General features: G+C 36.6%; 1 protein-coding gene across 11 annotated transcripts in view; it reads left to right on the forward strand.

Annotated features, from left to right (window-relative positions):
• The window catches only part of ERBIN (erbb2 interacting protein), a 121,094-nt gene that overhangs the window by 64,975 nt on the left and 42,893 nt on the right, over window positions 1–13,226 (forward strand). For all 11 annotated transcript variants that reach the window (XM_071580325.1, XM_071580327.1, XM_071580326.1 and 8 more), the window contains 3 exons: window positions 3,316–3,394; window positions 4,116–4,205; window positions 10,328–10,384. In XM_071580325.1, the coding sequence (XP_071436426.1) occupies window positions 3,316–3,394; window positions 4,116–4,205; window positions 10,328–10,384 (226 nt within the window). The remainder of the gene's footprint in view (window positions 1–3,315; window positions 3,395–4,115; window positions 4,206–10,327; window positions 10,385–13,226) is intronic.

Genomic DNA, 13,226 nt, shown 5'->3' on the forward strand with positions numbered 1-13,226 from the left:
GATCCTCTTATAAAGGGTTCTTTACAGCCCTTTTTAACTTCCCTTATAACTTTTTGCAGCATCTATCGGCTTTCTTACTGGCTCCTCTTTCTTTCCTTCTTTTTCAATTTCCTTTCTTGGTGGGAGAAATGCAAGAACACTGATCCAACAGTAACTGCATGTTTGTAGCATGCAGGAGGAGCATAGCTGAGAAAAAGTGTCAGAAGCTTGTTGTATAGACAGTAAATGCATCTTCTTATCATGTGGTAGAGAGTAGCAGTCTCCTGATTTCCCCCCCACCACCCATCTTCTGAGAATGTATTACAAATATTAGGTATGTTTCATGCTGTCATTCCCAATATGCTGCAATTTTGAATGATGGCCACTTATTCATAGTGAAATATTGAGTGAGGTTGGTTAGGGTAGTGTGTACCATAATCTTGGCTTGAAGAGGAACCAAAATTAAATTCCCAGCCTCCTTCATTGTTAGGTTTCTCCTATCAGTTGCATTTGTGTTGCTAATTTGTTGTTAAAACTGTTGCTGCCTCTTGCCCAAGGCATAGTCAAACAGAAGAGTACTGCAGAGTTGTCTATGTACAAAAGCATGCTGATTTAACATGTCTGTATTTGGATAGCTAATATTTTACTTGGCTGTTCTTTTGAGAATGAGTTTACTTTGACATTCTCCTCTCTACCAGATGTGCTGTGCATTTTGTTTTCTAGGTAGTTATCACAAATTTTTGTCTTCTATGCTTCTATGAGTTCTTGACACTGGCAGTAGAAACTGACATTAATTTTAAAAACCTGATCTTTAATGTGTTGGACTAGAGGAGTCTTTCATCCAAGGACCAAGCCAAGGCCATCTTTCAGAAAAACTAAGAATCACTCACTATGATTTAAACAGCAGAACTAAAGGCACAGAGTGAGTCTGAGACATAACTCTGCCTCCACAGAAGAACTTAGCAGTGGTTTACTCTGATCAATGTAGATACTTATTTTAAGAGGGTAAAGTTGTATCATCAGCTATAATAAGGTCTTGATTTACGTTTTAGACACTAGAAGGCAACTTCATACAAATCATCGGTACTTTCATCTCTACAGGCTCAAGATATTGTGTCATTTTAGATGCTTTCCATCTGTATGGATATTCTTGTTTGCTGAAAGAGGTTTCCAAGAGTTAGGTTTCTTGGAATTGTGTTTCTCTTAATACAAAGGCTATATGACAGCAATAGGTAAGGTACAGTTGTAGTCTTTCTGTATTAGTTTCCTAATCTTTCTTGGACTTGAAAATATCATTGCTGCTTTCCAGAAATGAAACTTTATTACATTATAAATATTAAGTTTTGATTTTGTACTGAGTGAAGAAGTGTTCAATTTGCACTGTTGCCATCTTCTGCTTTGGCTGCACTTGCAGCCCAGTAAACTTCACATGGCTGAGCTCACGTGTGTACACACACACACGCACACACGTATATATACACACATAAAGCTAGATTTTTATTTTTATATGCATGAACATGTGGGGTTGTAAAACAGAAGTGTCGAAAATCTTGGCCTATATTACTTTTGATGGTTCAGTTCTTTCTGGTTCCCTCTGCTTCTGTATTTTATTGGTGCTGAGTCCAGCAAGCTGTTTCCCAAAACGATCCTTGGTACTTAGATGTATGTCAACATCTGGATTAACTGGACGTCCTAGTGTGTTTTTCATGCCTTTCACCTCTCAGGAACAGAGTACAATACTGCTATGAGTAAAAGTAATGGTTTCAACCAGTTAGTAGGACAAACAAGTTCCTGTCAAGAAAGACCTAAAAGTCTACTTTAAAAGAAGTAGTGCTACTTCTCCAGCAGAATTTATGGAAAAGTCAGCATGGTGACTTTGCCACTCAACATCACCAGTTGACTTACTTCGTAAAAGTATGTGTTTTGTCTTTCCTTTTCTTGTCATGGGGGTATTGCCATCTCTTAAGTCCTGATGTACCAGGTCAGTCTTGTTACTGCACAAACATAGAAAGAACCGAACCATCAAATAGCATCAGATAATTGCACAATTTCTTGTGTAAGTAAAAATATTACTTAGTTGATGCTTTACCTCATATTCTCAGAACAGATACATGAAGAGACATAACCAGTCCCACCTGCCAATCTGAGTGAGAAGCAACACTGCCCTTGTCTTTCTCTCTGCAGGCCGGACTGTTGATGTCACTTACAGCAGCATGGAATTTCACACTCTCACTAGTCTAACAGAAAACATCCACAAAGTATAGTTCCTTCTCCATAATCTCATACCCTGGGTTCAGGTTGCCCTTTCCACATACCTGATAAAGTGCTCACAGACACAATTACATGGATTAATGGAAAGACAAAGTGCTAGGATTTCTTACCTGAAAAAAGTAATTTTAAACTATAGAATATGGGTTTTTCTTGAAAACAACGGTGTATTCTTAATCCCATTGGAAGGATTCCAATATGAATGGTTACTGTACTAGGATATAAGAGCAATGTAGTGATACATTGGAAAAGCAACCGCAGTTGTGACAACAGTGGTTTTATTTGGAGGTTTTATGGTATGGTAAGATGGAGCTGAAAGTCTTGAATGGTAGAATGTTTCAATACTGATTTCCTTCTGACAGGGTGTATACCTGTCTTCAATATTCAAGGCCTGCTTTATCAGTTTCTGACAAATACAAATTAGGCAGATCTATGGATTGCAATTCCACTCAGGCATTTCCAAAGATAACCTTGGAAAAACGGAAGGTTCCATAATGGTTTAATTTTCAGATAGAAGTGCATCTGCTGCATTTTTTCTCCTTCTCTACAAGTAATCTTGAAGTTGACAGCAAGCATATGTCACATTTTGGGATATCTGTTCAGAACTATGAAGCTGTAAACATACTTTAAGTTTTGAAGCCTTACCATTTCACCTGGAACAAGCCACGCACTTGATAAACTGATCCTGTTGGAAACTTCATTCTACCATGTGTATAAATGCCTCTTTTTAAAATAAATAATAATGGAACTGAGGTTCTGGTCTTAAGTACATTCCAGTGAGCAGTGGGAATTATTAGTGTACTGGGTGTCTCTAATGCTGGTGAATGAGCTGCCTGCTAAACTGCAACATGAAAAGCTTTAGGAACAGAATTGTAAAAGAATTGATATTGCTCAAGAGTATTTCTTTAATGAAAACTGTATGTAAAATGAAACATCAGAGAACCAGTCCACTGGTTGATAAACGAATTTAAGTTTTTATGGCAAATGGTTTCATGTGCATCATGTTTATGCATTTGATGGAGTCTAACAATTTAAAGCTGTTTTCATACCTCTTTCTGTATCTTGCAGGCATACAGGAGTTTCCAGAAAATATAAAAAACTGTAAAGTCTTGACAGTTGTTGAGGCAAGCGTAAATCCAATTTCAAAGTAAGTTTGTAATTTTTTTGATGTTTTATATTTTGTGCAAATACTACTGAGTCTCAAAGGAACATTTACCTGAGAAATATCTTCATTAGCCTCTTGCACTGTGATCCAGTGTGCCTATCTCATTAAATTTAATAGTCTGTGTGAACAATCCTGAATTATACCTCATAGCTTTCTGAGTTGGCTAAAAGCAATCACTTCTCTGTGGAAGTAGAGAATATGTGAAGAATTTTATTTCCAAATAACAAAAATAAATTTTGCTCTAAAGCCTGTACCACTGTTTTCAAATTTAGCTTATATGAGTAGGTTTCCCTGTTGCTTTCTATAGAGACAAAACTAATTGTCTAGAAGTAGCACTGCCAGAGATGACAAAGTAATACAGCTCTTCTGGGGAGAGAGATGTTGTGTATGTTTTAATTTATCCTGTTGTCTCTAATGAATGACTCCTCCATATTAGATGTCAGGAGATCACAAATACAGAGCAAGACTGCATTTATTTCTAGATTTAATTTCTGTAGACATTTGTCCTCAATACTTATGAATAATTTTGTAACTAAGCTTATAGAGAGCAAGTGTCTAGTGTGATTTTGTAGAAATTCATCCCCTTAATTTTAATGTTGTCAGTATGTAGGACTTCATTACTATACTGTTGCTTAAGAAAATACAACTTAATGCCTTGAATGTAATTGAAACTAAAGGGGTATATTTTTTTACTTCTATATAGGCTTCCAGATGGATTTTCTCAACTGTTAAACCTAACACAGCTGTACCTGAATGATGCTTTTCTTGAGTTTTTGCCAGCCAATTTTGGCAGGTAAGTGGAATATGAAACTTCATGTCTACATTTAATTTTAAATTTTTGCAGAGCAGTTTCTGCTGCTTCTGAAGCAAAGTGTGTAGTGGAGGAAGAGAAGTATCCATTATGAATCCATTTATGCCACATAATAGTTATAGAAAAAAAACCCTGAATCTGCATCATCAGTTTTTAATTTGACTTCTGAAGAGCAGAGAGAATACTTAGTGAGAGCCAAGAAATAAAACTTATTCACATATACATATGCTGCTTTTACAGCATAGGTCTGATTAGCCTGGGAAATTAGTACTCTTGAAATTTGGGTAGTTTATCATGTAATAATTGAAGCGAAGCAAGTAATGACAACTGTAATTGTACTTGTCCTGTACTGGATGCACAAGTTATTTAATGCATAACTGTAATTCTCAATTCCTTATTGTCAGGAATATTTCTGAAAAACCTGACATATTTATAGTGTGCTGATTGTGCAAATCTGTTGCATGTAATAGGTTACGTACAAGATAAATACTAAACTCCTACCTCTAAAAATAGATTAAATCCTGAAAGCAAAAGTGAAAGAGTAACGACCTTTAAAGAAAAACTCCTGGATGAGCATAATTTGTGTTGTTTCATTCTATCATACTGATTCTAGCCATTTCTGCTGTTTTCCCATCTTTGCTCTCATTTCTGGGCTCTCTTTTCCTAGAGTGTCATCTGCTTTCCCATCCCATGTCCAGCAAGCATCTCTTTAGGGAACTACAGCTATTAGTTAACCCGTCACATTGCTGTGTGAAACATTTGCCTTAGGTCTATATGGTTATATTTGGGTCAGCAGAGTTTGTAGGAGATGAGCAAGCCCCCAGACAGAGGGCTGCCCACCAGTTTGGTGCAGATGTACCACGCAGCATGAGCAGAGGTGCTTTGCATGAGTGACCATCAGCTTATTAGTCATCTGTGATCGGAGCTGTTGGCCTACTCTTCTCTGTCCAGTTATTAGTCATTCCCTGATGAACGACTAAAAGCATCAGATCCGTTGCACACCCAGCTACAAAAAAGCTGTTTATGATGCAGGAGCTTAATTACTGTGCTTGTGTCTAGTGCATGGAGTTTGCATTTCAAAAGTCCTTGTTAAGGTTAAAGAAGAAATATCTGGAATATACGTAATCTTGTTTGCATTCTAATGATTGCCTATACTTTCTTTTGTTCTGTTTTTTAAAAGTCTAACCAAATTACTTGAAAACAGGAACTAAGATGAAATTGAAGACTTTGGATTGACACAGTTGATCCTTTTAAGTAGTTAATCTTACACATAGTTTAAAAAACCTCATTAGAATATTTTCTTCATCACTTTCAGCTTCTGTAATGGTTAATGATTAGCAAAATGGTCAAATCATTAATTAGTAACAGCTTAAGAATAAATCAGTTACCAAAGGCAACTTGAAATCCAATTCTCCAGTATAGTGTTTCTGTTGATAGTTATGAAGAATTCTGCCTTGGCTTTTAAAATACAGTGACTTGCAGCATCCTAGGTTGTAGCTAGGAGAAAGAATCTGAAATTGAGCCTTCTCTCATAATCTGTTTTTAATATGAATTTAGTGTATTCATGTATGTAGTTTACATGCTAATAAAGGTATTGCACAGAATACTGTTCTGTAGGAAAGTAATTTTTAGATTAAATAAATTAGAAAACAATGAATCAGTAAAATACCGTATCCAAGTCAGGTTCACACCCCTTTCACATTCTGCTCTGCTAACCCACGGCTTTACAACTAGGTATAAACATTTTCTAGTGCACTCTTTAGTTGTACTGTAGAATATGGGAATACTTCTTCTAAAAACAAATAATCAAAAAACCTCTGGTGGAAGCTTTTGGGATATTTATTCCCATAAAGGACAAGCCTTCAACTTCTTCTGGTTTAGTACACTAATTTTTTTGTATATGGCCTTATAGCTATTACTTCGCATTATTGGGAACATGTGAAGTAATTCAGTTCTGTTGCCCACTCTTACTGGCAGCATTTGGCAATAGTAATGCCTCCTAAAAACTAAGCCAATACTTATGACTGCCAGCAAAATTTTTATGCTTTGTGTCAGATTAGAAGCCTGATTTCCACATCCCTTTCTCTCTGACTGTTCATATTTATTTGTTCCACAGCTAAATTGCTGTCATTTCTCTTAAGTGTTGTCCCCCATTCGCTTAACCTGCTGTTTTTATAGTGTTCTCATATCCCTCAGTTTGTTAGACTAAACAAAATTCTGTTACCCTCTGGTGTGCTTAGGGTTTCCTTTGTGTCTGATTATGTTAATATATTTTGGAACAAGTTTCAGTATTTAGAATTCAGATTGAGTTCTCTTCATGGTTTGTACAGTGTCATGATTATCTTCTTGTTTCTCTTGGAAATGTCCGTGGTTATGCTCTAGTGTTCCAATTATCCTTTTTGCAGCTGTCTAATACCATTTGCCACATGACTGACTGATGTATTGGACAGTTCAGTTAGAAAGGGCTGATGCCTACAAGGAAATCATAATTACTTGACTTGGTGCTATGTCATCTTGTCCTTTTTCCATTTTTTTTTAATGCTTAAGGTTGTACATTTTTTTCCCTACAGTGTCCTATTAAATCACTGTATTATCGGTGACATCAGCCAACCTAAATGTTTTTCATTTGTGAGATAGCTATTAAAAAATACTGAATAGAATTGTCCTGAAATGTGTCTTTGAATACCTCTATCAGTAGCATTCAGCCTGATGCTTAGGGAAGGAAACTTTTGTAATGCAAAATACATATCCATGCAGCATTTTATTATGTTTCCCTTTATGCATTTTTTCTCACCTTCAAAATTTGTGCTGAAGCTTTCCATATTTTTTTAAGTCAAGATTGTTCAGTTATTTTTCCCCTTTTTTGAGTATGGCATACTTGCTGTCCTTCAGTGATGTAATGGTCCAGCCTCTTCTAGTTACTGAAAGTCACCAAAGCTTGGATTAAATGTGCTTGTTCCCCTTTGGAATTCGCTGGTAATAAAGTGGAGGTTTTTCCTCCACTCCCAATTTCTAATTTGAATGCACTGATGTTGGCATGGATCCTGACATGAGCCTTTTTGCCAGTGCACAGAAATCTAAGAATTATTATGCTTACCTAAGAAAAACATACCTGTTGTATCTAAATAACCTCATTTCTATTTACATTTAAAAACACAAATGTGTAAACAGAACATTCTAAACTTGAAGCTCACTGCATGCTAATTTTGAGACAGGCTTTTAAAAGGGAAACATTATTTATTGATGAGTGTTTAAAGATGAGCAAGAATTTTATCTTCCTTATCATTCTAAAAACTCTGAGAATGTTGTATATAATGGGATATTGCTTCCAGAGGCTTTTTACTGTGATGTTGCAATTAATTTACTTTAAATCATCTTTCTCAACAATTTACCAATAGTATTTGCAGTAATAGATGCTTTTAGTAGTATCTACTTTGAGATCTCTTTTACATAAATATACGGTGATAATCAAATTAGTGACTTAATTTAGTTACATATATGTGTGTATATCTTTTGGTGAAAGTTTGGCAAATGCCACCTGCTAAAAGATCACTACATTTCAGTCCTCTTGCCTTTATATTTTAGTTACAATTTAAAATAAAAATATTCTGCTTTAGAAAAACTGTATACAAAGGAGGTGAAAAATAAGAAACATCTCCATATGAAATATTTTTACCTTTTCAAGGAATGACTGCTCGTTGAACAGCAAGTTTCTAAGTGTACCTACTATATGTTTCTTTTATATTTTTTTCAGATTGTATAGTTTGAGAGATCGGATTTAGGGAGAATATTAATCTTCTCCTGGCAAGTTGTTCATTCAGAGATTTCATTTTTTGAAAAGTTGAACAACATTTTTAAAAGTAGTCTAAGTTGATTGCAGTTAAGGAACAATACTGAAAAAAAATAAAACTTCAAACCGTTCCAGATAGTACACTTTCAGTTGAGTAATACTTATTACTGCCTTGTGCTTCGGGCACATATTTCTGTGGTGATGTGTTTTTCAGGTTTGGTCGTTAAATATTTCTGTAGAGGTGTGACAGATGTTTCTGACAGAATGGCACAGATAATATATACTCTGCTTCTAGGACTTTCATTTTTGCTTTAGTATAGGTGAACTACTTCTCTGTATTCCTTTTCCAAATTAAACACCTTTTTTTCCAAGTCCAGTATTGCAGTTCAGTGGTTTAGCGTGGGTTGATGTTGGATTCTTAGCCCCAGCAATTTAAAGAGCAACAATACCGAGTATTTGATGTGCATTATTATTTTAAACTTGAATTAGCCCTTCTAGTCATAATGGAAGAAGTATTTCTCATCAATTACTGCAAGAAAATTACTAGTTTAGACACAGCCTGTATCTCCTAGGCAGGAGAGTTGAGAGTGTTTCCCTGGTAGCTTCTGTGTAGTTTTACACATAAGAAAAATCTCAATTGGTATCCAGTTTCTTAGGGTTAGTTGAAGAAAGATTAGCACAAGAAACAAGGTGACAAAGCTGTGAAGCTTTCTATCACCAAACACAAACACAGTCTTTAAGTTAACAGAATTAGCTTATTATAAGTGTAGCACAGTCAGTTCTGGCTAAAGTCAGCAAAGTGTGGGTGTGCATATTTATGGTTTAGCATATGAATGGAGGTTTGCTTCCAGTGCATTCAAGAGAAACTGACTGCTACACGTGAAGGAAAGCTACTAACTGTGTAACTATTTTCTCTGTCATCAAAGCAAAACACCAGCTGGAGGCCAATGCAGTATTTGGTTCAGAAATCATAGCCCAAAATGACCATTCATGTCTGAGGGTGCTTAAATAAGTTCTGTTTTATACCAGATTGGTATCTTAGGGTGCAGGTAAGGTCAGATAGCGAGCAAGTCCTTCCCACTTACATCCCAGGTGAACTGAGGTGATATTACCATGAGTGGCACTTTTAATATGTTACCTTTTCAGCAGTGTTAGGATGCTTGTTGGGGTTTTTTTGTAGAAGTCAGAGGGAGGAGGTTGCCCTCCAGCTTGGTAGCAGATGGCAAGTGCTGCTGGCAGTGCTGGGATACACTGACCTCCTCTCTGTCTCAAGGTGACTCTTACATCTTAGGTTATTTGTGGGCACAGCTACTTTCAAACTAATGCAAAAAAGAGTGAATGTTTAGAGGAAAAATAGATACTGTTTTCAGCTTTTTATTTCTACTTTAATTATAGTTCTTGCCAGTTAATAAAAATCAAGTGTTTTGTCTAGTTAAGCACTTTCAGGAAAGGCAGGTCTGTTCACTAAGCACCTTTCTGAGTCAGGGAGCTTAATGCCCTATTTTTTGTTCCATGAGGGCTGTCATTGAGTCGCATGGAGCTCATTACAGTTGTCATTACAATCCTGTCTGCATTTAACCCAAACTGAGTTACTGTGTTTTGTTTAAGAATTATACTCTTGTCTTTGCTGTGCTGATAGAAAAAAAATCACTGGGAATGGTATTTGGCTTGTGTGTCAAGACTGCTTTGAACCTTGACCAAACAGTTGAGTTTGGTTGGAGGTTGCTTGTCTTGCAAACAAGGATTTTCTGAAAGAAATGTCAAACCATCTTCTAAAAGTAGTATCAAAATGGATTAAGAATCTGATTAGAAAAAGAATATGGAAGGAAATCCAAAATTAATGTAAAGATTGTTTTTACTCAGGTGGAAGACTACAGATATTCTTCTGATGAGGCTTTTTATATTACATTGCTTGATACATTACCAGTATTAGAAATTGAACATCTTAAATTGTGCAGAGTGATCCTACCTTTTTGATACCTTCCATGTACTTCTATGTATGATAACATGTATCTAATTAATCCAGTGAAGTGCTTCAAAATCTTTGGGATAAAGGAGAACAAATGTATTCAAGCAGGTCCAGAAAAGCAAGCAAGATCTTGTTTGTTTTTTGCTTTACCAAAACCAAACCCCAGTCTATAAATGAGTTTAAAATAATGTGCAAATTTTTGCACAAAGTGTGTTATAATGTTAGAGGAAAAAAATTTCAAATGTACAGATTTGTTTTAAATTCAGCAATATAAATATGTTCAGTGATTGCTTTTGACATAAAATACAGAATATTATGATAATTTGTTATGCCTTTCTGTTACAGATTAACTAAACTCCAGATATTGGAACTTAGAGAAAACCAGTTAAAAATATTGCCAAAGTAAGTATAGTTCTAGAAATTATTACAGCATTTCATTTAACATTGAATCCAGCTTGCACCTTTCTTAAAATCTGGTATCTTTCTAATCCCTGCCTTGCAATTCTCACTTATTTCATCAAAGTGGGGATGCAGTTCCTGCTGCTCCTGTGAGCAAGAGCAGTGCTCTGGATTTTCCAACTGGGACTCTGCAGCTCTGCGCACCTTAACAATGATATAAAAGGAGAAACAGATCCCAAAGGTGGGATGTGAATAACCAGCTGTAGAATTGTGGTGTACTGTAAGAAGGATCTTTCTCTGGCAACTGAAATCGGTAGAGAGGAGCTCATTTTGATGAATGTAAGAAGTTTTGGTGGAGAAGAAGAGGAGTTAACAATTGAATATTCACTCTGTCCAACTCATGCTAGGAGAGACTTGCATACAACAGGGTGAATTGTGAATTGCCAGCCCTTCAAGTACAACAGCCAGTTTTCTTAGTGACTGGGTAATTATATGCGTAAGACATCACCAAGGAGTGTGTTCTCTTGGGATTCCGTTTTTTGTGCCTAGATATTGTACTGTGGAATTTGCTGTATAAAGATGCCAGAACTCACATCTGTGAGTACATGCACAGCATGTACATGACATGTACAGCATCAGAAAGTGTGAATTTACATCTTCAAAGTGTGAAGCTCATTCATGCTCTCAGTCCTCTTTGGCTCTTTCTGCTATCACTGCTTTTCAGTAGAAGGAAATTAGAGGACATGCAATTTGGGGCAGTAGCTCGGTAAATGAAATTACTCCCAACTGAGGAACAGTAGCTATAATTAAAACTTACAGCTAATACAGATTTTGTTTTTAAGATCACTGTGACCTTAGCTACCATAATTAAGACTAACAGCATGAACTACATGAAATATTTTTAAATTTTTTAAAAGTGTAGTTTACTTTTATAGTGATAAGAGAGATTTAAACAAAGGCTATAATGTAGTTAAGCCACTTTATAGTCACACTTTCTTGAAACTGCTGGGAATTTTTTTGTTGACTTCAGTGTTTTCAGAGTTTCATCTTTGCTGGAAAACTAATGATCTGCAGTACATGCTGAGCTGCCACCTTTATTATACTGTTCTGGTACTCTCGTGGAACAAGCTATAAATCTTTTAACAGTGTAGAAAATCTGAACAAGTATTTTTGAGTTAATAAGATGTAGCAGTACATGCCAATATTTTTGCTGTAGAATGCTATCTTTTCTTGTTTTCTTGTGACCCCTTCACCTTTTTAATTTTATTCTTACAGCAAATTTTTTCCTATTTCTAAAGAGAAATATATTTAGATAAATTTCAACAAAATGAAACTAGTCCTCTTGCTGAGTAAGACATTGTGCTGGTTTAAAGGTGAACCAGCAGGGGAAATGAACTCACCACGAGAGAGATTATAAGTCAGACCTAAAATTTAATAATAATATTACAATAACAACACTGACACACAAGGGAGATTGCTTTCAACTCACAAAACCCCAGCAGTATAACCCAGTGTCCTGGGGCACAAACCCAAGGGGGTTTGTTTGCCCTTGTGCTGAGACCCCTGTGGTTCCCCCAAGTCCAGAGCAAAAGGAAAAGAAAAACCTGTTGGTGCAGGCGAGGGCTGTGGTCTGGGCGAGAGCGGTGATCTCCTGCTGTCAAGGTCCTGCTGCTGCTCTGGATCCGACGAGAGGTTCCCAAGGTCTTCTTACCCACCCCTTATGTACCCTCAGGGAGCACCCAGTCCCTACCCCTGGGCGGGGACTCACACAATGGGTGATTAACTTTGGGAGCCAGGGGGTGTTGAGCTGTTGATGGCCCATTAGCAGCTCCGCCCCCTCAGGCTGGGTGTGAAGGTGATAATGGCTCCCTGGGCAGCTGCAGCTAATGGCCCATTGACCTTGGGGAATGAATAGAGGGGGTAGAATACACAGCTTTGATCACCCCCACACAGGGTTAGCTGGTCCCTCCTGCTGAACTAGGACAGACATGCACATAATTTTTGGCACTAAAGCATGAAGCACTTGAAAGAATGTTAATCAAAATGGGTAATTAATGGCAATTAAATCAACCTTGCTTTATGCCAAATGCATCATTTTGCTTTGAGCTTATCTATAGCCAGAGACTACAAAACTGGCAGCATTATAATGCAAACCAGCTTGATTAAAATATTTCTGATGAAAGGAAAGCAAAACCACAGAAAGACTATTTTAGAGACATTTCTAAAATTGGGAAATTGGGAAAATGGTCCAGTGGCAATATGTTAAGTTTATATTTTATCTTTTCAGCTTCTGTGGCCTGTCAATAAAAAAGAGTAAGCCTTCTAGAAAGAAGCAGGTTATTTGGAAGTATAACTACAATGATTCAGGGCCCAGTCTTGGTATTGTACACACCTTTTGAATTGTATGCTGCTTGAAGTAAGCTGTGAACTTCAGCGAATCTGTCTTAAGCAACATCAGAATGTGAGGCATAATTTAGACTACCAGATCCTTAGTGTTGGATTGATTTGACAGCATGTTCAGTAATATGAATTATGAAAGAGACTTTCAGTTTATGAAAGGTATTACATAGTGCCATGTCAAAGATAGAAATAGGTATAGCTTAGTGATCTAGCAATTGTTTGTTTCCATGTCTTTTGGCATGGAATTTTCCTGCTACCTTAGCATTATTTGAAGCCTTGTTTGCATTTTGTCTGCAGGTATAGTTGGTACAGAACAACAATATGAAAAGCAAGGAGATACTAGTCAAAGAGTAGCTGAAACTGTTAGACATAGGCAGTGGGGAAAGGGAGAAATATTACGGAGACCCTAGTCGTGCAAACACATTTGTGTATGTTTTATAGTTGA

This window comes from Pithys albifrons, chromosome Z (assembly GCF_047495875.1).
Source record: "Pithys albifrons albifrons isolate INPA30051 chromosome Z, PitAlb_v1, whole genome shotgun sequence".
NCBI lineage: Eukaryota > Metazoa > Chordata > Aves > Passeriformes > Thamnophilidae > Pithys > Pithys albifrons.